Source organism: Lygodium microphyllum, chromosome 4 (genome assembly GCF_053477565.2).
Source record: "Lygodium microphyllum isolate KBCC chromosome 4, Lygodium_microphyllum_v1.1.10, whole genome shotgun sequence".
Classification (NCBI taxonomy): Eukaryota; Viridiplantae; Streptophyta; class Polypodiopsida; order Schizaeales; family Lygodiaceae; genus Lygodium; species Lygodium microphyllum.
Genome location: NC_141138.1, coordinates 124,433,685 through 124,456,256, shown reverse-complemented (window position 1 = coordinate 124,456,256; position 22,572 = coordinate 124,433,685). Strand labels below are relative to the sequence as shown.

Here is a 22,572-nt window from a genome sequence, read left to right as displayed (position 1 = left end):
AGACGATCAAGAAGCTCATCTATTCTAGGAATAGGATACTTGTTCTTGAGACTGTTGATTGATTCAATCCTCGGTAATCAATACATAGTCGAAGTGTCCCATCTTTCTTTTTCTAGAATAGTACTGGAGCTCCCCACGGTGAACTGCTAGGCCGAATGTAGCCCTAATCTAACAATTGCTTGAGTTGTTCCTTCAGCTCAATTGCTTTTGGTATGGGCATTCTATAAGGTCTCTTTGCAATTGGCGCAGCTCCAGGTACTAACCTAATCTCATGATCTACTTCTCTTTGAGGCGGAAGTTCGGTCAACTCTTCAGGGAATATGTCTGCGTATTCCTTTAGCCAAGAAGGTCCTTCATGAGACTCTTGCTTTTGATCTAACTTGTTGAGTTTGATCAAGTAAACGGGTAATCCTTTTCTGACTCCTTTTATGATCCGAGATACTTTGGCCAATTGGATTCTTGGTACTCCTGCCTCACCTTGAGTTGTGACTAATTCCCTTTCAGAGTTTTGAAAGGAAACTTGACCCTTTCCACAGTGAATGTGGGCGTCGTTAGGTTTAAGCCAATCCATTCCGAGTAGACACTCATGGATACCTAAATTCATGACTCTGAATTTAACCAAAGTCTTCTTTCCTCCCAGAAAGAATTCCACCTTAGCAGTTTGCCTGGTACAAGTTACCTCACGACCATTTGCCAATTCCACAAGCAGGTAGGTGCTTCTACTGTGGCTATTCCTAATATTTTTGCACATGCAGGTGAGATAAAGGAATGTGTACTGCCACAATCAATCAATGTCTTGAAACCTTTACCTTGATATTCCGACGGTGTCTGAATCACCAAGAATTGGAAATTCGGCCCTTTCTTGTGTAAAGCGGCATGGACTGTCGCTCTTTCGAATTCTGCTTCCATGGTTGGATCTTCTTCTTCCCCTCCTTCGCACATTTGCCTATTGGCAATGCAGGCGGTTCTTCCTCTTCCTTGAGTAGCGGCTCCTTGACCCCGGCCTGTTCCTTGGAAAGGCATTTGTGGTGATGTCCTCCACCAAGCTTGGGACATTGCCTCTTGAACCGGGTTCGTTGCAGTGGAAACAACAGAGGTTTCGGCCATTACTTTGAGTAGGAACAAAGTTGTTGACGATATTCGTCCTTGCTTTCTTTCTTTGTCCCTGATTATGACCTTGAATTCTCTTCATTTGAGGTTTGAATGCTCCTATGTTCGGGTCATTATAAGACCAAGTTTTGTTACCCCTTGGTCTAGCTTGTACCTCCTGAATTGTAGGCGCCACTTGAATGAGTGCATCCTGAAGATCTGATGGACGCATAGATTCGAGATGGGTATTTACTGGTGGATTTAAACCCGCACAAAACTTGGACACCTGCTGTGCCATGTCCATCTGTGGCGCATACTTTAAAAGTGAGACGAATTTAGGGTAGTATGCGTCAAGAGCGAGTCCTAGCTGTTTTAGTTCGTAGAATTCGTTCATTTTCTGCGTGCGATATGCAGGTGGTAAGTATCTACCCTGCACGGCTTTCTTCAGCTTCTCCCAGGTAAGGGATCCCTCTACGATCCCTTGATCCTTGCACCATTGCTTCCACCAAAGTCTGGCTTCGTTGGTGAGTTTTAACTTGGCGAGCATAGCTTCATTGGCAGGTGCAATACCGGCTACTTCGAAGTAATCCTCCATGGATTCAATCCAAATTTAAACCCGCACAAAACTTGGACACGTGCTATGTCATGTCCATCTGTGGCACATACTTTAAAAGTGAGACGAATTTAGGGTAGTATGCGTCAAGAGTGAGTCCTAGCTGTTTTAGTTCGTAGAATTCGTTCATTTTCTGCGTGCGATATGCAGGTGGTAAGTATCTACCCTGCACGGCTTTCTTCAGCTTCTCCTAGGTAACGGATCCCTCTACGATCCCTTGATCCTTGCACCATTGCTTCCACCAAAGTCTGGCTTCGTCGGTGAGTTTTAACTTGGCGAGCATAGCTTCATTGGCGGGTGCAATACCGGCTACTTCGAAGTAATCCTCCATGGATTCAATCCAAATTTCAGCATCAGCTTGAACGAATTTGCCTCTCCCGTCAACTCGGGTGGCTTAATCTGCTTGAGAAGGAACTTCTTCTCCTGGATCACAGCAGTACTTGATGTAGGAGGCGAATTAGGAACTTGTACTTAGGGTTGTGCCTGAATAAAGGTTTTCTTAACATTATTATATGATAATTGACGTTAGCTTATATTACATCTTTAATTCAGCTATCTCGTAAACAATATAGCTACTTAACTTTTTATCAACTCTTATGCACATCCAACCATTGATAAAAGAAGTCTTTATTTGTATTTATATGGGCATAGCCCTTTCGTGTCATGTGATGATAAGCCAATTGTTACATTTAGTTTGGGGAGAACAACGTTGTATTGCATTTATCTACATGAACTGTGTAATAGTAAGGTTTTGGGTCATGGATCTTCAGGAATCGGTAAGTCATTGGAAGTTCAGGATATCCTTTCCATTGGAATCCATACTTCTCATGGCGGCCCAACACTTTAATCCTGTCGGCGGGGATTACATGAGTTACTTCCTCATATACATATGAGTTCATCTCAACCCTCCGACCTCGAATATGTAGAGTCGAATTTACGTGAGCTTCCACAAAAACGAACAGCTTCACGACTTTCAGGTCTTCCAACCACTTGATCCTCTTTAGGTTGGTCTGTAGATAAGCAAATCGGTGGGCGGCTATATAGTAGATTCCTGAAGCACCCGCCCATCTTCGTTCCATGTACAAAGGTGATGGATTATAAATCTGCTCTAGGATGTTCATCATCTCAACCCTTTGTCGATAAAGCGGAGAATGCATTGCAGTCATAAACATGACTCGAAATACTAGAAACTTGTTCCACGCTTCGTAATTCTGCAAGACAGCATTGAAGGTAAGGAAATGTTTGGACAGCAACAACTGCTTTACTTCATTTCTTTGAGATTTCATAAAAACAATTCCGTTATTGGTCGGCTCTGATACCAACTGTAACGTGTCCACTAGTATCATCCAGGACACGTCTTAGCAGTCCATCGGAAAGGATGTCTAGAAAGCTCCACCCGGCACTCCCATGGAATATTACGGGATTTGCGATCTAGGGCTTCCCGCGTCTACCATGTAGCGGAAGTATTCTGTCCGTTCCCACTTCGGATCGACCGGAATTAGGGTTTTCCTGATTGGTCATTACTTAACAGCAACTAGCGTCAGACCTAAGCGAACTACTTTACGCAGAAACGCCAGGTCCAAAGCGGATTCACGCTGCACTTGGTTCAAGGAGAATGGGAAACGAGAGGGATGCAAAGCTCAACCTCTCTGCCATAAGGCCTAGTCCCATTCCGTTCCCCTAAAACAACGTAAATCGGGTAAGACATAACCCTAGGTCATCGCTTTCGTTGTTCGTGTCCTTTGACGATCATCCCGCTGTTCTTCGAGATTTGAGAAAAGTTCCCGGCCAACCGGGACCACCCAACCGTAGGATGGACCCATGGCCCATCTTCCACACTTTTCTCGATTTGTTTTAGTTAGGTAATTATCTAACACGTTAGTTGGACATGTAACAATCAGCTTCTTTAATTAAACCGTTAAGCACTGGTTCCTTCACGTAATCTTATCACGTGACATAGAAAAACAATACTAAACAAGTTCTTTATTAACATGTCATCATATTTATCTTTGAAATACAAGGAGATCCACCCGTAGGCTTGTCCATAATCTGCCCGAAGGCTATCCAGTAATCCACGGGGATCACTATTCCAAGCTTCCGCCCGTAGACTAGTATGCGGGCCTTGAGATCCAATTCCGAGTCACGTTAGCCTCTTGTGCAAGACCCAAAAATGCGAGGGATTTACGGCCAGAGCCCCCTGGCACTCAAGCGTCCTCCTGCTCCAAGTAGAGCTCAATGGAGAGACCTCTTGCGGCGGGTTCGATCCACGTTCCCGGCACGGTCAACAACCCCCTTGGTTAGGGTCAGGCAAGCAGTCGGGGGTAACTGAAACTGCCTCTCCCTTCAGGCCTTCAACATGAAGTATAGATATTCATTTAATTTGTAATTCATAAATCAAACAGTGCTCTAAAATCTCTAGCAAGCACAAACATTTCCATTAATTGATCTTGTTGTTGGCAAACTACTATGGAAGGAATCTTTCCTTTTGAATGCATCTAGCACTCGATCCGGGGTACCTTGCAACTTGGCAAGATCCTTTATATTCTGGGTTAGGGCGTACCCTATTAACCCAACTTGATCAACCCTAAAGTTCATTGGATACTTTAGTTTCCGGTTTTGTAACCTTCCTTACTTAGAATGATATCAAAGAATACATCCTTTTGCAAGATAACTTGCGTAAGGATCCACCATCCTTGTTGAGGGTATTTCACTTTTCTTCTTGTGAATCAATCACAAGACCATATGACTTCATACTTGCTGCGCAAGTCCTACATCGTAATATACGATGAAACAATCCGTTTCAGTTTCTTTAAGCTGACGTTTGTCAGACCTAGGGTCTCCTTTTATTATTTTCTTTAAGAACCTCAGGGACAAACCCTAGTTCTTTTACATTTACGATTTATTGACCCTACAATTAGGGAAGGTGGGCAAGTATTTAAGGTATAAACGTTTCTTGGATTTTAAATCATTCCCAATGCATATTTTGCAGCATAAGTATTTCTAAGTTTATATTAATTGGGCTAACTTTTAGAGGCTAATATCGAGATCACCTCGGCATGATTTGTTATCTATGTGACAATTGATTTTTCAGTCCTAAACTTTATTGCTTTGACGTTAGGTAAATTCAATTAGTCTTCCTTTTTCCTTGCGAACAAAACTCATGCCAAATAAACAATCTTTTCCTTCCTAAGATATGCAGTTAGCAATGATAACTTCCTAGAGTTTAAGCAACGTAAGAAACCTTTCATGAATTTCACCTTCTATGATGATTCGTTGTAAAAAGAATAGGGGTTAATGGTGCAAGATGCAGTTTTTTTATACCTTCAAGATTTAGCCGAAATATACTACTTTAGTGGGTAAATAATCTTGCTCGTAATTCGTTTCAATGCATAATGCTATTTGAAGGAAAACTATGTTTTATACATTATCCATTTTGCATGTTCAATTAAACTAAATTCCTTTATCGTAAATAACTAGGACAAAATATATCTTGTCCCTAATAATTCATCTTGCATGATTGTATTTAAAACCGATATAAAACCAAGAAGAAAAAACCTGGTTTTGGGGTGAGATATCCACATGGATACCGGGAGATGACCCTCCCGCAACTACTCCTTGGACTTTCTTAGGCGGCATCGTAGTTGTAATCCTTCGAACATGAAGGCAGCTTTACACTCCTTTTCGGAATTCCACCGCCGCTTCAATACTCTTCTTCTCTCTTTCGAGGCAAGGAGCCGTTAAGGGATTGACCACGAGAAGGGGGTAATAAGACCTTTAAGGTCTTAGCTTCTTCAGGAGAGAAAGGTTTACAAAGCCTAAAAAAGCCCTATGGGGTATATACACGGTAAAAAGGGTGTGTGTGAGTGTGGTTTCGCAAACATATCAAGGGCCTTGAAAGGGTATATAAAAAAAAAAGGGGATCTTGATGGGATTTCTGGACACACGGGGGTAAGTTCCAAACCAAGGGGAGAGGTGAAGGGTGAAAGGGGGTAAAAAGCACAAGAAGGGGTAATAAGTTAAACACGGGGGTTAAGGTGGATAAGACTTTTCAAGCCTTAATTCTTTGGGGGGGTTCCATCCAAGGGAAGGGCATAAGGGAGAAAGGCCTTAAGGCTTATAAAGCATGGAGGGGGGTTTAGTGGTTTTTGAGGCTAAGGGGAGTGGGGGCTACGGTGGCTCAAACACGGGGTGGGGGTTTGGTGGCTCCACGGGAAGGGGTTAAGGGTTTAAAAACTGGGGGGGGGGGGTGAAAGGGTAAAAGGGGATAAAACCGGGAGGCGAAAAATTTGAAGGCTAACACAAGGGAGTAGAAGGCTTTAAGGGCCTCCACAAGAAGGGGTTAAATTTCAATGAGGAAGGGGTGTAAGGCAAGCTTGGAAAGGGCTTAACTCCAAGGGTTATATAAAAATCCACAGGAAGGGGGCTTTGGGAGGAGGCCCTTAGAAGCTTCAAGAAGCTTCTAAAGAAAAACACGTGGTGGAACCACGTTGATGAGAGGGGGGCAACTAAATTGGCAGGGCGACGTCTTCCCTCTGCCGGCGGCTCATGACCCAGTCCTTCGTGCTCAGGCGGCGACTTCACACCATCAGCATCAGGCGATCATTCTCCTCCCTTCATAACTACCATACGGCCCTCCTTCAACAGTAGCAAGCGTAGTATGTCGTTGTCTTCAACTCTACCTCTCTCACAGTCTGTGGCAACTGCAGCGTGATCCCTCTCTCTCACACGGCGAAATCCGATTATCACAGCCTCCCTCTTTTCTTCCCAGTCCCCATAGCCCTGGTTTTATAGGGAGAGAGAGAGGTACCTCCCCTCCCCCACGCGGCGTGATGCATGAGCATCAACCTTTGGCGAGCTCCACCGAGGAGCTTAATCATTAGCACCTCTCTCCCTCTTCTCCAGCACGATCGTTGGTTGGGGGAAGAGGATATAAATTTTTTTTTGCCATAAATACAACAATTTATCCTCATGACCTCCTCCCAAGAGGAGGTTCATATGAGGATATGCGGTTCCTTTGTTTAAGCCAATGAAATCACACCATCTGTTTATACAATGCCGGCATTCCCTTGCGGTTTAGATATATTTTCAACGGAAATATTACACGTGCACTTCCTCCTCTTTTTCCCAAATGGCGGTAGCGGCGATGAGAAGCTCTCATTCTCTCTCTTTCTCTCTTTCTCTCCTTCTTTCTTCTAAACCCACGATCTATTTCGCTCTCTCTTTCGCTCTTTGCAGCAAAATGTCGTGCTCAGGTTTTAGCTCGTTTTTTTTGTTTGAGTACCGTCGCTAATAGCGACACTGCTAATTTGCGTCGAAACTGTCCGTCACTATTCCAATATATCCTTGTAGTGTATGGAATTATATTTATTAGAATACTGTATTGGAATTTTTTATGAAATTATTGAGTTTGTTGAAGAAAAAGGGAAAATAACTTTGTATTAAACCTTTTTTCAACCTTTGCACCTTGGAAATCACCTTGCCAAGCTTTAGTTGAGTAATGAGTATGTAAAGCTTTTGTCCATTGATTATTCTAGTGATACTTGGTGTGAATAAGGATGTAGTTGCCAAAATGGATGCATGACTCTCTTATTGATGTTGACTCACATACTAATCACCTTGCTTTGATACCAATGTTGAGGACCTTCACCATAGAACACATACTTATTAATCAAGATTGAAATAAACCAAATTTGAATAAGAGAATAGAAAATAAAGAAAGCATGCAGGACACAATATTGGCTACAATCTTCCCCATGCATGGGTGAGCACCTCCCCCATGCATGTATTTGAATTAAGCTTTTGTGATCAAAATGCAAGAGTTCTTTTTGTGTTTCTTACTTTTCCTCACTTTGCATGACTTGCTTTTGTGCAAATAAATGAAAATACACTCTCTTTACAAAAATATTATTTTGTCATAATAAATACATCAAAAGTAAATCTATTGCTCATATGCACATGCAAAGTCCTTACGCTATTAGGTGCATACAAAATATAAAGCTTTCGACAATATTTTTCCATGCTATAAAGTACATAAATTCCAAGTATTAAATTGTGCACTACTCCAAAATAATTATTCCGCTTACTCAATCTAATAATCTGCTCACCATAGCACAATACACAATAGTATCCTTTGATCTATCTACTAGGCACAATGCGACCAATACCATATACACATGTTCATAGGATAAGACACGAATCATGTGGCAAACAAACACAATCCACAATTTTATAATAAATTCCAGTCAAAGAGTGAAAAATATAATTGAAGAACAACTTTCACCCTGATTACGATCATCAAATAGATAAAGGTGAACATTATCTTGATTGATCCATCACCTTGACTAATCTATCAAGGTAAAATCACATCCACTCCACTCAAGGTCATCCTTGACCTTGACTATATCCAATTAGACTAGGCATTACACTAACTACATTAATCCACCTCCACTGTTTTTAAAAGACCACTCAATGTGGTCATTACCTTGTCCAATCTACTCTACTTAGGGTAATCATCACCTTGAATGACTTTCATGTCGATTGCCATCATCAACTTGATCAAGGTGAACATTACCTTGATTGACCCACCACCTTGACTATCAAGTAAAAATTACTCAAGACCACTCAAGGTGTTTGTCACTTTGATTGGGACTCATCATCTACACTATATCTCACCACATTAACTGCATTTTAATTAATCAATTCTATCAACTTAATTGGAAACCCAATTATCTCAATCAAGCGTGATCTTGATTGATTTTAAGTCATCTAAGATGATCCACATTTAGCTTACATTTGACATATAGACCAAAAAATCCCACTCAAGGTGATTCTTCCCCTTGATTAACATCCATTACCTTGATTAGATAATCTTGATCAAGGTAAAGATAAGCCATTTTCACTCAAGGTGATCATTGCCTTGATCAAGATGATCACCAACTGTAGTGCATTCTCACAAGTATCTAGAAGGTAATTGCTTTCATATGAAAGATGGAAACTCATCTCCAACTATGATAAACAACTCAGACCTACTCAAGTTGACTCTCGTCTTGAGTAACTTTTATCACAATTGCTAAAGGAGATATACTTAAGGTGATTACACCATTAGCTTCGCTCGAACCACCTCCTCATCATCTTGTGTAAAAATCAACCTTCATTGGACTTTCTCACTTAAGGTAATGAATGTATACTTTATTTGCATGACCTCCAATGCATTTAGATATTTCATTCACAAATTCAACACATTTTGAATTCCATCCTATCAAGATGTGCAAACCATTGAGGTTTTCCTAGGTGATACAAAGATATTTCAAAAGGTAAAAAGTCACTTTGACTAGCATAGAGCACTTATAAGGGTGGACCTTGAGACAAATTTATCACCTTTAGTGCATGTAAATTTGAATAAAAGATAATAGAGAAAAAGCATAGACCAACATTGTCACACAAGCGGCGATCGAGGATAAGCTCTTCACACAACCCAAAGACATGAGAGAAAAGGAATGCTAGGAAATTGAATTACTTTGTCAAAGAATAAAGCTCAATAAGATAACATTACCAAACATAAGCAAAATGACAACACCAATGCTTCTTGGAGCCACAAAACACAAACAAATATAGAAAGCACCCTATAGTGTTTTTTCTCTCTGTCAAACACGACTAAGAGTTTGTTAAAAGCTTTTTTTTCTTTTAACGTTTTAAGCTTAATTAAAGCCTAAAGGCTTTTTATATTTTTTTATAAAGCGCCTTCCGTCAATCAGGCCGCCACGTCGCTGCTTTCCTCCATGGCCACCCTACTATGCTGGCTGCTCATCTCGAGATTCCTTCGCTATCTCATGAGTAAAACATCTATTGGAGAGGCTGTGCTTTCAGCAACGGCAGCCACAATAACTAGTCCAGGCTTATGTCTCTTGACATCGTTCCACCGTCACCAAAGATATTATCATCAGACACAGAAGTCACTAATACAGTACGATTCCCTCTCTACTCACCATCTATCGCCCAATCCACGTCAACCAACAACTCCAGACTTTCTCAGACAGATATAATCCTGGCCTGGCACAAGCACAGCCCTCGGGATCACCAGCACCAACACAGCTACAGCATATCACATCAGCACTCTCAGCAATCTCTCTCTCAGTTTCTCTCTTCAAAGCCTTATATTTCTTCTCATCCGCACTAGGTAGTAATTCACCTTGTTCATCCTTCAGCAGTTGCAACTTGTGAAGTTCACTTTTGTCAGATGTATCCATATGTCTTGCCTGATAATACAGTGTCAAATGCTCAACAGGAGAGCTAACTGCTTCCCAGGACTTTGCACACAGTCTAACAACCTGCTTTGCACCCAATACTACTGGAATTAAACATTCAGGTTCAGTCGCTTGTGTTAACCCATCTATCAGAATCTATCGAAATCTGAAATTGATCAGACAAGAATCATCAGCTGCCACCTCTACAAAACATAGTATCACCAAACACAATAGGGCATCCACCTCATGACTGCCTTAAGGTCTTTTGACCCCAAATATGCCCAATACTAAACCTACCTTTTTATGATAGTGAATTCAAAACTACCCTGTTTTGGACTTTCATTACCAATTTTCATTTAACAACCATCCCCACTAATTGTCAATGAATATACCCTCAATTTATTGGGTTTTAGATCATATCTTTAGTAGTATGGAAGGGTCACCCCTCTTTTATCACGCTACCTTCTCTAGCATCCATCTCTTTTCTCAAAAGAAATATGAACATGGAAAGTACACACTACAAGGGAATGGGGCAATAGTGGTGGTGATTTACGACGAAAAATAGCAATGTTACTATATGCGTTGCTATTAGCTTCGCAAATTTGTCTATGAGATGTTAATACCAATACTTTTAGCGATGCTTTTAGTGATACTGTTAGTGATACTTAGTGATGTTGATAGTGATGCTGCTCTGAGGAAAAAAGCATCGAACACTTGAGCACAACATTTACTGAAAACATTTGTTAGAGACAACGAAAGAGAGAGTGAGAGAGATCATCGTTTTGAGAGAGAGAGAGAGAGAGAGAGAGAGAGAGAGAGTGTGTGTGTGTGTGTGCGTGTGTGTGTGTGTTTGTGTGTGTATGCATGTGTGTGTGGGAGGGATCATTACCTCCGTTGTCAAAGAGTTTACTGTTCATAATATAAATCATGGGATTCTTATGAACACAGAAGAGCTTCACTGGAAGTTATATGAGGAAATTGCATACAAAATTCAGACATTACTATCCAATAACCAACTTAGTTACACAAGTTCTCTTGTATCTAACATATAATTTTCAGTTATACCATGTATATTTATGAAAAATAAGTCTATGGGAACCTATAACTTGGTCAACTAGAAGTAATTGACAGTCTGCAGGATAAATCACATTGATTCAGGTGCAAAAATATGGTCAGAACCCAAGAAAAATACCAAAAGTTGCTAGAAGTCCACTAGGTCTACATGGGACTTGAAGTAATAGACTTAAGTGACCAACAAGTGACCTGGGTAGGAGTGACCAGGGGCTGAGCAAGGAGTAGCCCGAATTTTCGGTGGAAAATGCGGGCTGCATAGTCTGAAGCAAATACTGAAGATGTAAACATGGTGAGAGCTCCACTTCTCTACCCATTTGGTCTGACGAAAATGCATGCTGAAACAGTCTATAAAAGAGGAAAATCTGAGAGAAAAGAAGGCAGCCTGCTCTTATGCACCACTTCTCTCATTTTGTCTACCTTATTCTTGGTCCAATGAAGCCCGACTTGTACCCAAGTACTGGAGTGACTTTGGGGCAAGCAAAGAGTGAGGATATTGAAGGTATATGGGCTGTTATGGGCTGAAATAACCAGTTATAAATAGGGCATCCCATTGTTATGGTCCATTTTTATGAGCAAACATAGGATTTATGTGGTTGTAATGGAAGGAAATGACCTCTTTTCATCAGGACATTGTTCATTAATGATTAGAAGTGCTTCTTCTTGAGTTTATGGACTCATTTTGAGTTTGATTATGGGCTGGAATTTTCTGTTTTAAAATAGGACTGAAGCTAAAATTATGTTTCTTCAATTCATTTCATGTATCTTTGGCCCAAATCTTGATTGCATTTGAATCTATCAACAAAATACTTGTTCCAAAGGGTTGAAATCCATCTATGTACTTGAAATAAATGCCATTATTTCTTGCATTTGATATTCATAAATGAATTGAGAATCTGAAAATATCCTTTACGATATGATGTATGTATCCAGAGGCATTTGACGTAATCAAGATAGACTTATTTCTTCCGTGCATGTATGCTAAGTACATAGTGAAAAATCTTGAATTCTTTTTCCGTACCTAAATCATTTCTAAATCCCGGATCTTATTAAACCCCAATCTATTTCCCCTTCCTGAACCTTGAATCCTAAACTCCTCTTCTGCACTAAAGCCCCGGCGGTAGACCTTCAACCCTTAACGCGACGACAGTAGTGAACCAGACGTGAAGGTCTGCTGAGGAAGAAGAAGTCCAATGGGAGAATCATCGAGTTCAAGAGGAGATGCCTTGCAACAGTTGGTTCGTCTAATGCAAGAAAGCCAACAACAACAGTTGCAATTTCAGCAACAATTGCAATTGCAACAACAATGGAGACAAGAAGAAGAGCGGATTGATACTATTGCCATTAAAGCCTTAGAAGCAGTTGGACAAGAGCTCAAGAAATTTAATGGGCAAAATGTATTCTCTTTTATTCGCTTTTATACTGACAAGATGGTCTTCTTTGGAGTCCCTCAACATGCCTGGAGCCGTTATTTTGCCCACCTGGCTGTGCATGGTCTCCAGGACTGAATTCATAGTCTTTTCCAAAAAGATGCAGGATGGACTGTGTTCAAGAAGGCTCTTCGAGAAGAAATTTTCCTTGAAGATTTTGGCCTTATGACAAAGAAAGTCTTCACCGAATTGGTTGAAAGGCCCAATAAGGGTGGTCTAACCGCTACTACTCTTTATCGAGAATTTGAAAGCAAATTTGCCCAACTAGATCCTGATGACCAACAAGGTATGGAAAGTCAAAAGATTGAATTATTTTTAAAGGCTGCAGATTCTTCTCTTCAGGAGAAATTAACTGACCGACTTGAAGACCCTGACTCTGAGTCGGGATTAAAGACTGCTTGGAGTGATGTCACTGAAGCAGTTAATATGATTGCTAGAAGAGAGCGATTGCGCCTAAGATGGGGATCAACCCCTGCAACAACTGAATCTATGAAGGAGCCTATTCCAGTTTCTCGACCTCCTGCCTCTATGGCCGAGCAACCAAGAAATTCTGCTGTTCCTTCTCCAAAGAAGGATGTCATGGACGAGCTAATTAAAAGCATGCGGGATCTCCATCTTAATTTAAAGAAAATTAATTCTAAAGTAGAAAGGCTTGATGTAAAAGTAGAAGAAAGGGGTCGGTCAACTGTCCAAAGGCCTGCACGATGTCGAAGGGTTTCGAAAACAATGTCGCAACTACAGAAGTTCTTGAGAAATTCCAAGACGGAAGATTAAGCGAAGCAAATAATCAAGACAAATATGATGACAAATAACGATTGTATTACTGCTAAGTTTTTACTGTGAGCATAGAGTGATACCATAATAAATCCACATGTGATCCATGCAATTGACCCATGCCATGTATACAAGCTCTTTTTAGAGTCCAAGCTTATGAGAAGCAAGATTTCAAATACTCACATTGACAACAGTTTCAGCCTGTGTCACTCTGAGTTGCATCCATGCTGCGTACACACATTTCTATTGGGTCTTAATGAATTCTTCTACACCTCTTGGCAGTCTCTTTATAAAGAGGTCTTTAGGGAAGTCTTCAGTGACCTTCTTCACCACTATTTTAAACTTCACAGCCTTAGCTTTAGTGTGCCTTTGCCTGTGAGCATTGTTGTGTCCATACCCTTTGGAGAAGGATATTACTGCACTGTTGTACTGATTTCAATTGTAAGTGGGATACCAAGTCTAACCTCCTCACACAAGATATTATAGATGACAGTGTCATGATCTTTTGTGTATGGCCTTGCAATTACCCCCCCCTCTGCATCTATTGTAATCAACACATGAGCTGATGTAGTCCCTTCATTGTCCTCAGCAGCTGGGCTCTCATCTGCTCTGAACATCAATTTCTCAGTATTCAAGAGTCTCCTTCCTCCTCTGATTGCTGGAAAGGAACCTTGTTTCAAAAGTTCAATTGCGAACTTGGCTGGTATCGAAGCTGGATAAGAGATCTTGACTTCATATGACTTTAGTAGTTCCAGCCCTTCTAACAGATATATACATTGACCCTTCTGTAAAGCTAGCTGCTCGCCAAAAAAGTTCTTCTCCCACTTTCAGCTTTCTAACATCTGATCTTCCAGATTCTTTTCTTGAGCTGTTCCCTCTTTATCCTCTTCTAGTAATCAGCACTGCTGTGATTGTTGACTTTGTGATCCCAAAGAGCCAGAAATGTTTGAAGAAGACATGGAACATGAGTGAATTGCTGACCAGAATATGGAAGCTTCTTGCTCCGATCTCCACACCGGAAACAGTGCTCAGAAAGGCATATAGCTGTTAGACGATATTCATTAGGTAAGGGTGTTGACAGGGCACCACAGATGACAGGACGTGGCTGAAAGCTGTCGTCCCTGAGGTCTTTTCGGCGTTTTCTTATCTACAAATGCAGCATCGGCGGGATGATGAGGTATTGTTGGGGTTTTCCATGCTCTTCTTGGTGCGGTGAGAAAATGATGAGATAGTGGCCCTTGAGTCTCGAGTCTCAATCACCGCCGAAGTGACCTTTCTCCTACGAAGCAGTTGGTTCCTTTCACCCAGAACCTGATGCGGTCTCTCTATAGCAATTACTCGAATTGGATCTGGATAAACCTCACCAAAAACAGCATGAAGTCCCCCAGTTCGTCGTCTTCACGTCTTCATAACTGTGTTTGTTGAAGCCTTCATCCCTCTCGTCCTCAGCTCTTCATCCTTCTCGTCCTCAGCTCTGCAATTTCTTCATCGATATTCATCCTCTCTTGTCGATGCTTCGTCGTTGCAGCCTCTCCTCACCTTCCTTGTCCTTCGTGTCCTTTACATTAAGACGATTGAACTCGAAGCGTATTGTAGTTGGCTTTCTGACTCAGTGCTCACGAATAGCAGACATTATACGTGAAGCATTGATTCTCGAATGAAGGCCTCACACAAAGCAGGTGAAGAAGGACATCACAAGTATGCCTCCCAACAACTTCCATCCGTAATTTTCTTCAGCGTCGTCCCTTTCTCCTTTCGGTCAAAGCTCACTGCTCCTCGAAGTCGCCCAGAAAACCCCATCCCATTGTTGAACTTCAGAACGTTGTATATCGTTCACCGTGATTGAAAAGCTCTGCTCCCTGATTTCCCATTTCTCCCGCAATACTCCCTTCTTTTTTTTTTCCATCTGCGCTTCGAGCTTTTTTCCCCTATTCTGCCATCTCCCAGATTAGCGTCCTCTTCCCATCGCTATTTTTTTCTTCTTCCTTCCCCTGTTTCCAATCCTTCAATCTATTCTCTTCCATACGACTCCTCCGAATTCTCCCTCTATTTCCGATTAGCTTTTCCCCTAAAGCGCAGCTCCTTTTCCCTCCTTCTTTAGCTTTTCAAAATCCCCTCTTTAGCCTCCGTAGCTCTATTTCCCAGTTACAGAGATCCACCCTGTTTGTGATTCCCCTTTTTCAAGTTAAACCACATTCCAAGCTACATGGGAAAGGTCATCATCGTTATTCTGGCAGCAAAGATACGATTCCTGACTCGGAAAATCTATGTCATCGCACGATTCATGCATTCGACATAATGAAGCAAAAGATCACTACAGAATTATAACGTGGCCTTTCAAAAGTTGTGCATATCCTGTGATTAGGACATTCCATGTGCCTAGTTCTCGATAAGAAAACATATCAAACACTGCTTGTGCCTCTGCCAGCCAGCCACATTTAGCATACATATCAATTAATGCAATGCCCACATCCACATTTGTCTTCAATAGCCCTATCCTATCAATCTCAGCATGTATTTCTTGGCCCTTGTTTATAGCTCCAGCCATGCCACAAGCTTTTAAGGTGCAGACAAGTGTGATACTATCCAAAAAGATATCCTCCTCATGCATTTGTTTGAATAATTGTATTGTCTTGTCTCCTTGATCCTGTTCAACATAGACTGAAAGCAACCCTTCATACTTGCTACTATACTCATATGCAGAGAATAAATGTAATCACAACAACTAAGTGTGCATAAAGTATTAAATCGCACACACAACTTTCGGGTGGTTTTCACATCTCGAATGCGCAGCAATATGACAACGAGAAGGCTTCAAAAGATGCTGCATTTGGTGTGATAGCCTTCAGCATGACAAGAGGGAGTGCGGTGCATTCCGTGAAGCTGAAGCACAAAAATTAGTCTTTTGGAAGGATGGTAAAATTCATGTAACCGAAACCGGGCTTCCTCTTGAGCCAAACTTCGGCAACGGTGGCATGAAGAAAAGATTGGAGGATTTGGTAACAAGAACGGCCTATGCAGCTATTGATGCTGCAACTTATGGGCTACAAATTGAGCCAACTAATAAAATTGTTAAAGCATGTAAAATTAATACAAAATCTAAAGTGTGGACGCAGGCCTTGGAACGCATGGAGCAAGGCAAGGAAACTAAAGATGATTTAACCACTGCCAGTCAATATATTTTACGGAGAACCGGTTGGTCCGAGCCTGTAGATTCATTTTCAGCTTTTACTCGGTTAGCTGAAATTAATAATCAAGAAGCCATGATAGAAGAAAAGAGAAAAAGAGAAGAAGATGTTATGGGTCCTTCTTCAGAACCGACTAAATGCATAACAAGAAGTAAACCAGACCAACAGAAGGCTGCTGAAAATCCACTGCCACCAGAATTTGACATGGGAGATGCCCCTCAAGCAAAGAAGACAGAAGGAAAAAGAAAAAGCAAACATTCCAGTTACAAGTTGCAGTCTGACATAGAGACCGCAATGGATCTTAAACGGATCCTAGAAGAAAGTATTCTTGGAAGTAGAATTGAATTTACATTAGGTGAAATTCTCGGTATTGCAAAATGAGGATTTCATGATGTAATAATTGATGTAATTAAACGAAAAAGACAATATGTTGGTGAGGAAACTGAAGAATTTGTACATGCTTTTTTGCAAGTACTTCATGTGTATTTGCAGGATGAAGAGAAGCTGAAAACTCAAGGAATTCGATTGGAGGCAATCAAAGAATTGATTGCAGCCATAGAAGCCAAAGATGAAGACATTTATGAAGCAGAAGCTGAAGAAGCCATAATGGTGGGTACTTCTCAATCTAAAGTGCAGCCCATGTGTAAGAAAGAGACTCTTCTTCACAACATGTAAGAAGAAAGTGAAGCTCACTTTATTCCTAGTAGTCACTATTCCCGTACCCATTGGGCAAGGGCGACTACTGAAATTGTTGTTAAAATCGATGAAAAAGAAACTCCATGCATTGTCCTTATAGACCATGGTTCGGAAATTAATGTTATGTCAAGAAGTCTCTATGAGAATGGTGGATGGCCCATTGATGTGGACCCAGGATGGCGCATGAAGGCAGCCAATAACTCTTCTGGCGATCTTTATGCAGCATGTCCTTATGTACAAGTTACTATTGGTAATGTAAAAGATGAATTACATTTCTTTGTTCAAGATTCCTGCAGTTATCCTATCATTCTTGGAAAACCATTTATTTCCGAGTCTTGTTTAGAGACAAAGGCTCTTGATACGGATAAGAAGCAAGGATAATGATAAAGCTGTTCAATTCCTAACTATCTGTGTTAATCACCACCGGAATAGGGATCGATTGAGAGATCATCCTGTTCCTCCTAATGCCCGAGAATTTAAGGGGTTTCGGGTAGCGCTGCTATAAGTGGAGGCTATGGTAGTGCATAATGTCACAAAAAATTGCCTCCACATATGAAGGAGGCAAGACCAAAAGCTGATTTGCAGGTTTTTTCAGCCAATGGTGTGGGCTGTTATAAATAGTTTTCAACCATGAACAGGGTTCAAAGAAAGTATTTGAGTCATATGGAGCAAGAGCTGAAGCAAATTGATGTTTTACCTAAAGATGAAGAAATTTCACGACTATTTTATGGGCTGAATTATAATGATACAATGGCTGAAATTTATACAGCCATTCATGCAGAAAATCAAGCTGAAAATCAGTCCATACAGGTATGTACATTGGATATGTATGACATAATTCAAGAATTTGCAGATTATGAAGCTTTTGGACAGCCAAACAAGGATGAAGTGAGAGTAGAAACAAATTATAAAATAGTTGATAAGAAGGTCAAGCCGGTAGCTACTCGTCTGGCGCCTGAAAGTGAAGGATTGGCAGAAAGGGTATCCAAACAACCAAGCCTTCGTGATCCTAAAGATATTGGTCACCAATTTACAGCAGAAAGTCTACAAAAGCTGAAAATTGGTGAAGACTCTTTCCTCTTGCCGGCTGAAAAGTAAATCTTCATGCAGATGTTAAAGAACCATGGTAAAGCCTTTTCATTTCAGCCACATGAAATTGGTTGTGTGGATCCAAGCATTGTGGCACCAATGGTAATTTTTACGGTCCCACATGTGCCTTGGAATCTTAAACCAATTCCGGTTCCAAGGGCTCATTTGCCTAAGTTATTGGAACTTTTAAATGAAAAGATAAAAATGCGAATATTGGAGCCATCTTCAGCTCCATATTCCAACCGATGGTTTACCGTATCTAAGAAGAATGGATCTTTATGATTCATTCAAGATTTACAACCCGTCAATAAAGTCACTATTAGAAATGTTGGATCAGGACCAGTTGTGGATGAGTTTGCTGAAGCTTTTGCAGGTAGGGAAATCTATTCCATGGGAGACTTATATTCAGGCTACGACCAATTTCAGCTTGGTTTGGAAAGCCCGTGACGTTACGACAATGAAGATGCCTCTTGGCATAGTTCGCATGTGTACTCTACCTCAAGGGGCTACGAATTCAGTAGCTCACATGATGAATGCTATGCATAAAGTATTGAGGGATTATATTCCTCAATTGAATCTTCCTTTTCTTGATGATGTTCCAATCAAAGGATGTGAAGTTCATGATAAAAATGAAGAACTCAATGAACTTGGATGTCGAAAGTTTGTTTCTGATCATATTAATGATTGTGCTCAAATCTTGTCTAAATTAAAAGAAGTCCATCTTACTCTTTCAGGAGCTAAATCTATTTTTGGAGTCGAAGAAGTCCTTGTGGTCAGACATATGTGTGGTCCATATGGCCGAAAGCCTTCTCCATCCAAAATAGATGCTATCAGCAAAATGCAGGAAGAATGTACAAATGTTTCAGAGGTGAGAAGATTTCTTGGTGCATGTGTCTTCTACCTTATTTGGATACCACATTTTGCCCATTTTGCTGAAAGTCTTTATCAGCTTCTAAGAAAGGGCCAATGGGAAAAAGAACACACTCAAGCTATTTGGAAACTCAAGAAAATGCTGAATTCAGCCCCCACTTTAAAGAGGGCTAACTACTCTAATGGACAGCCCATTATACTCACAGTAGATACAAGTCCTATTGGAATAGGATGGGCAGTTGGTCAAGACGACCTTGAAGGCAACAGATATGTAATCCGCTTTGGAGAAAAGGTTCTTAATGAACGACAAAGAAGGTATGCTCAGATTAAAAGAGAACTTTGGGGAGTAGTAACTGCATTAAAATGTGACAGGGAGTACTTCATGGGCGCACATGTTATAGTAGAGATAGATTGCCTTCCACTCTTAGGCATGATCACCACAACTGTTCCACTCCCGACATAGCCATGCTAAGATGGATAGCCTATATTAAATCCTTAAATCCTGATTTAAAACATATTGCAAGTAGAGATAATCCAGTTTGCTGACATGCTTTCACGTGCCAGATATATGGATAAAGAAGAAATGATGGATGAAGAATAATTAGAGTTTATAAATGATGCTGTTAATGTAGGTACAAATTTGAAAACAACAAGTATAGCTGAATCTAATATTGATTCAGCAGCAGTCAAAAATGCAGACACAACAAAAATTACAGCAAGTACAACAGGTTCCGTTTCTAAAACAAATGTTACATCAGCAATAAGGAAGGATGAAACAACCAAAGGACAATGGACAGCTAGTAAACAGCATATTCAATGTTTTGTTATGGTTTGTTCACACTTTAAAGAAGAATATTATGCAGATGATTGGCTAAAAATTGGCCAATTTTTGAGCACTATGATAAAGAAGGAAGATTGGACTAATGAAGAATTCAAGAGAATTAAGAGGAAAGCTTATGGTTTTTTTCTTAAAGATGGTTACCTTTGGAGGCATTCGAAAAAGAAAGGAAGAGCGCTTGTTCATGTCTTAGGAGACAAAAAGACACAAAGACAGGTCATGCAAGAATTCCATGAAAGCCTATTGGCTGGTCATAGAGCCATATGGGGCACTTTTGCCAAAATAAAAGAGAAATTTTGGTGGAAAAACATGTATAAAGACATTGAGCATTTTGTTGAGTCTTGTCGTGTTTATCAAATGTATTCTATGGTAAAGCATAGAGATGGGCTTCAGCCTACCTATCCTTTATCCATTCACTATAGATGGGTTATTGATTTAGTAACCATGCCTACAGGAATTTGGAACATGAGATATCTAGTACTTGCTAGAGAAGATCTCACAAATCAAGTGGAAGGAAAGGCCTTGACAACAAAGTCCACTCATGCTGTTTGTAGATTTTTACTTGAAGAAGTATTTTGCAGGTATGGATGTGTTGCTAAAGTAACTGCTGATAGAGGGGAATTGAATGCCGACGAGGCTCGCCATTTCTTTGCTCAATTGGGAATCAAGCTATCTCTTACTTCAGCCTACAACCCTGAAGGCAATGGTAAGAGTGAAAGAGGTCATCAACCAATTCTTAAAGCTTTAGCAAAATCATGCAAAGGAAAGTTGAGGGAATGGCCTTAAATGCTACCATTCGCATTATGGGCTGATAGAACTACCCATAGTGCAGTGATATGATATATGCCAGCTGAACTTATATATGGACAGCCACCTGTTATGCCTATTGAGGAATCCATTGTCACATGGAGTAGCTTGCCTTGGGATGAAGGCATGAATAGAGAAGAATTGTTGTCTTTACGCATAAGGCAACTTGAAAGAAGGCCAGAAGATGTCAAAACAACCATTGAAAGGCTAAAAATAGCAAGATTAAAGAATAAGAAGAGGTTTGAAAAGCATCATCGACTCCGTCCAAGAGCTATTCAAGAGAATGATTGGGTTCTTGTCTATGATAGCAGCCTGGACAATCAATATAGTGCTCATAGGAAGTTAGCCAAGCGATGGTTTGGACCATATGTTGTAAAAGTAGTACATAATAATGCTACTTACTCTTTGGCTGAAATGGATGGGACCATGATTAAGATTCCAATAGCTGGGAAACGAATCAAACTCTTCAAATGAAGAGAATTTTCAACTTATGAACTTGATGACTTAGATATGAGCCCTCTACTTGAAGACATGTAGGAAGAAAAAGACTTAGAGAATGAAGATGAAGAAGAAGACCCTCCTTGACCTGTAATCTTATCAAATGGCACATGCCGGAGGATGTGCAGGTTAGGAGGGGGTGAATGTCAAAGAGTTCACTATTCATAATATAAATCATGGGATTCTTATGAACACAGAAGAGCTTCACTGGAAGTTATATGAGGAAATTACATACAAAATTCAGACATTGCTATCCAATAACCAACTTAGTTACACAAGTTCTTTTGTATCTAACATATAATTTTCAGTTATACCATGTATATTTATGAAAAATAAGTCTATGGGAACCTATAACTTGGTCAACTAGAAGTAATCGACAGTCTGTAGGATAAATCACATTGATTCAGGTGCAAAAATATGGTCAAAACCCAAGAAAAATGCCAAAAGTTGCCAGAAGTCCACTAGGTCTACATGGGACTTGAAGTAATAGACTTAAGTGACCAGCAAGTGACCTGGGTAGGTCAAAAAGTGACCAGGGGCTGAGCAAGGAGCAGCCCGCATTTTTCGACGCAAAATGCGGGCTGCATAGTCTGAAGCAAACTGGAGAGAGCTGGAGCTATGGTGCATGATCTGGAGAATGCAAACTGAAGATCAACATGCCCAAATACTGAAGATGTAAACGTGGTGAGAGCTCCACTTCTCTACCCATTTGGTTTGACAAAAATGCATGCTGAAACAGTCTATAAAAGAGGGAAATCTGAGAGAAAAGGAGGCAGCCTGCTCTTATGCACGATTTCTCTCATTTTGTCTACCTTATTCTTGGTCCAATGAAGCCCGACTTGTACCCAAGTACTGGAGTGACTTTGGGGCAAGCAAAGAGTGAGGATATTGAAGGTATATGGGCTGTTATGGGCTGAAATAACAAGTCATAAACAGGGCAGCCCACTGTTATGGTCCATTTTTATGAGCAAACATGGGATTTATGTGGTTCTAATGGAAGGAAATGACCTCTTTTCATCAGGACATTGTTCATTAATGATTAGAAGTGCTTCTTCTTGACTTTATGCACTCATTTTGAGCTTGATTATGGGCTGGGATTTTTTGTTTTAAAATAGGGCTGAAGCTAAAATTATGCTTCTTCAATTCATTTCATGTATCTTTGGCCCAAATCTTGATTGCATTTGAATCTATCAGCAAAATACTTGTTCCAAAGGGTTGAAATCCATCTATGTACTTGAAATAAATGCCATTAGTTCTTGCATTTGATATTCATAAATGAATTGAGAATTTGAAAATATCCTTTATGATATGATGTATGTATCCAGAGGCATTTGATGTAATCAAGATAGACTTATTTCTTCCGTTC

At 40.5% G+C, this 22,572-nt stretch overlaps 1 protein-coding gene across 1 annotated transcript in view; it reads right to left on the bottom strand.

Annotated features, from left to right (window-relative positions):
* The window catches only part of LOC148037580 (pentatricopeptide repeat-containing protein At5g27110-like), a 112,467-nt gene that overhangs the window by 30,826 nt on the left and 59,069 nt on the right, over nucleotides 1-22,572 (bottom strand). Inside the window, exon 5 of the mRNA XM_087677121.1 lies at nucleotides 9,727-10,029. Within this exon, the coding sequence (XP_087533247.1) occupies nucleotides 9,727-10,029 (303 nt within the window). The remainder of the gene's footprint in view (nucleotides 1-9,726; nucleotides 10,030-22,572) is intronic.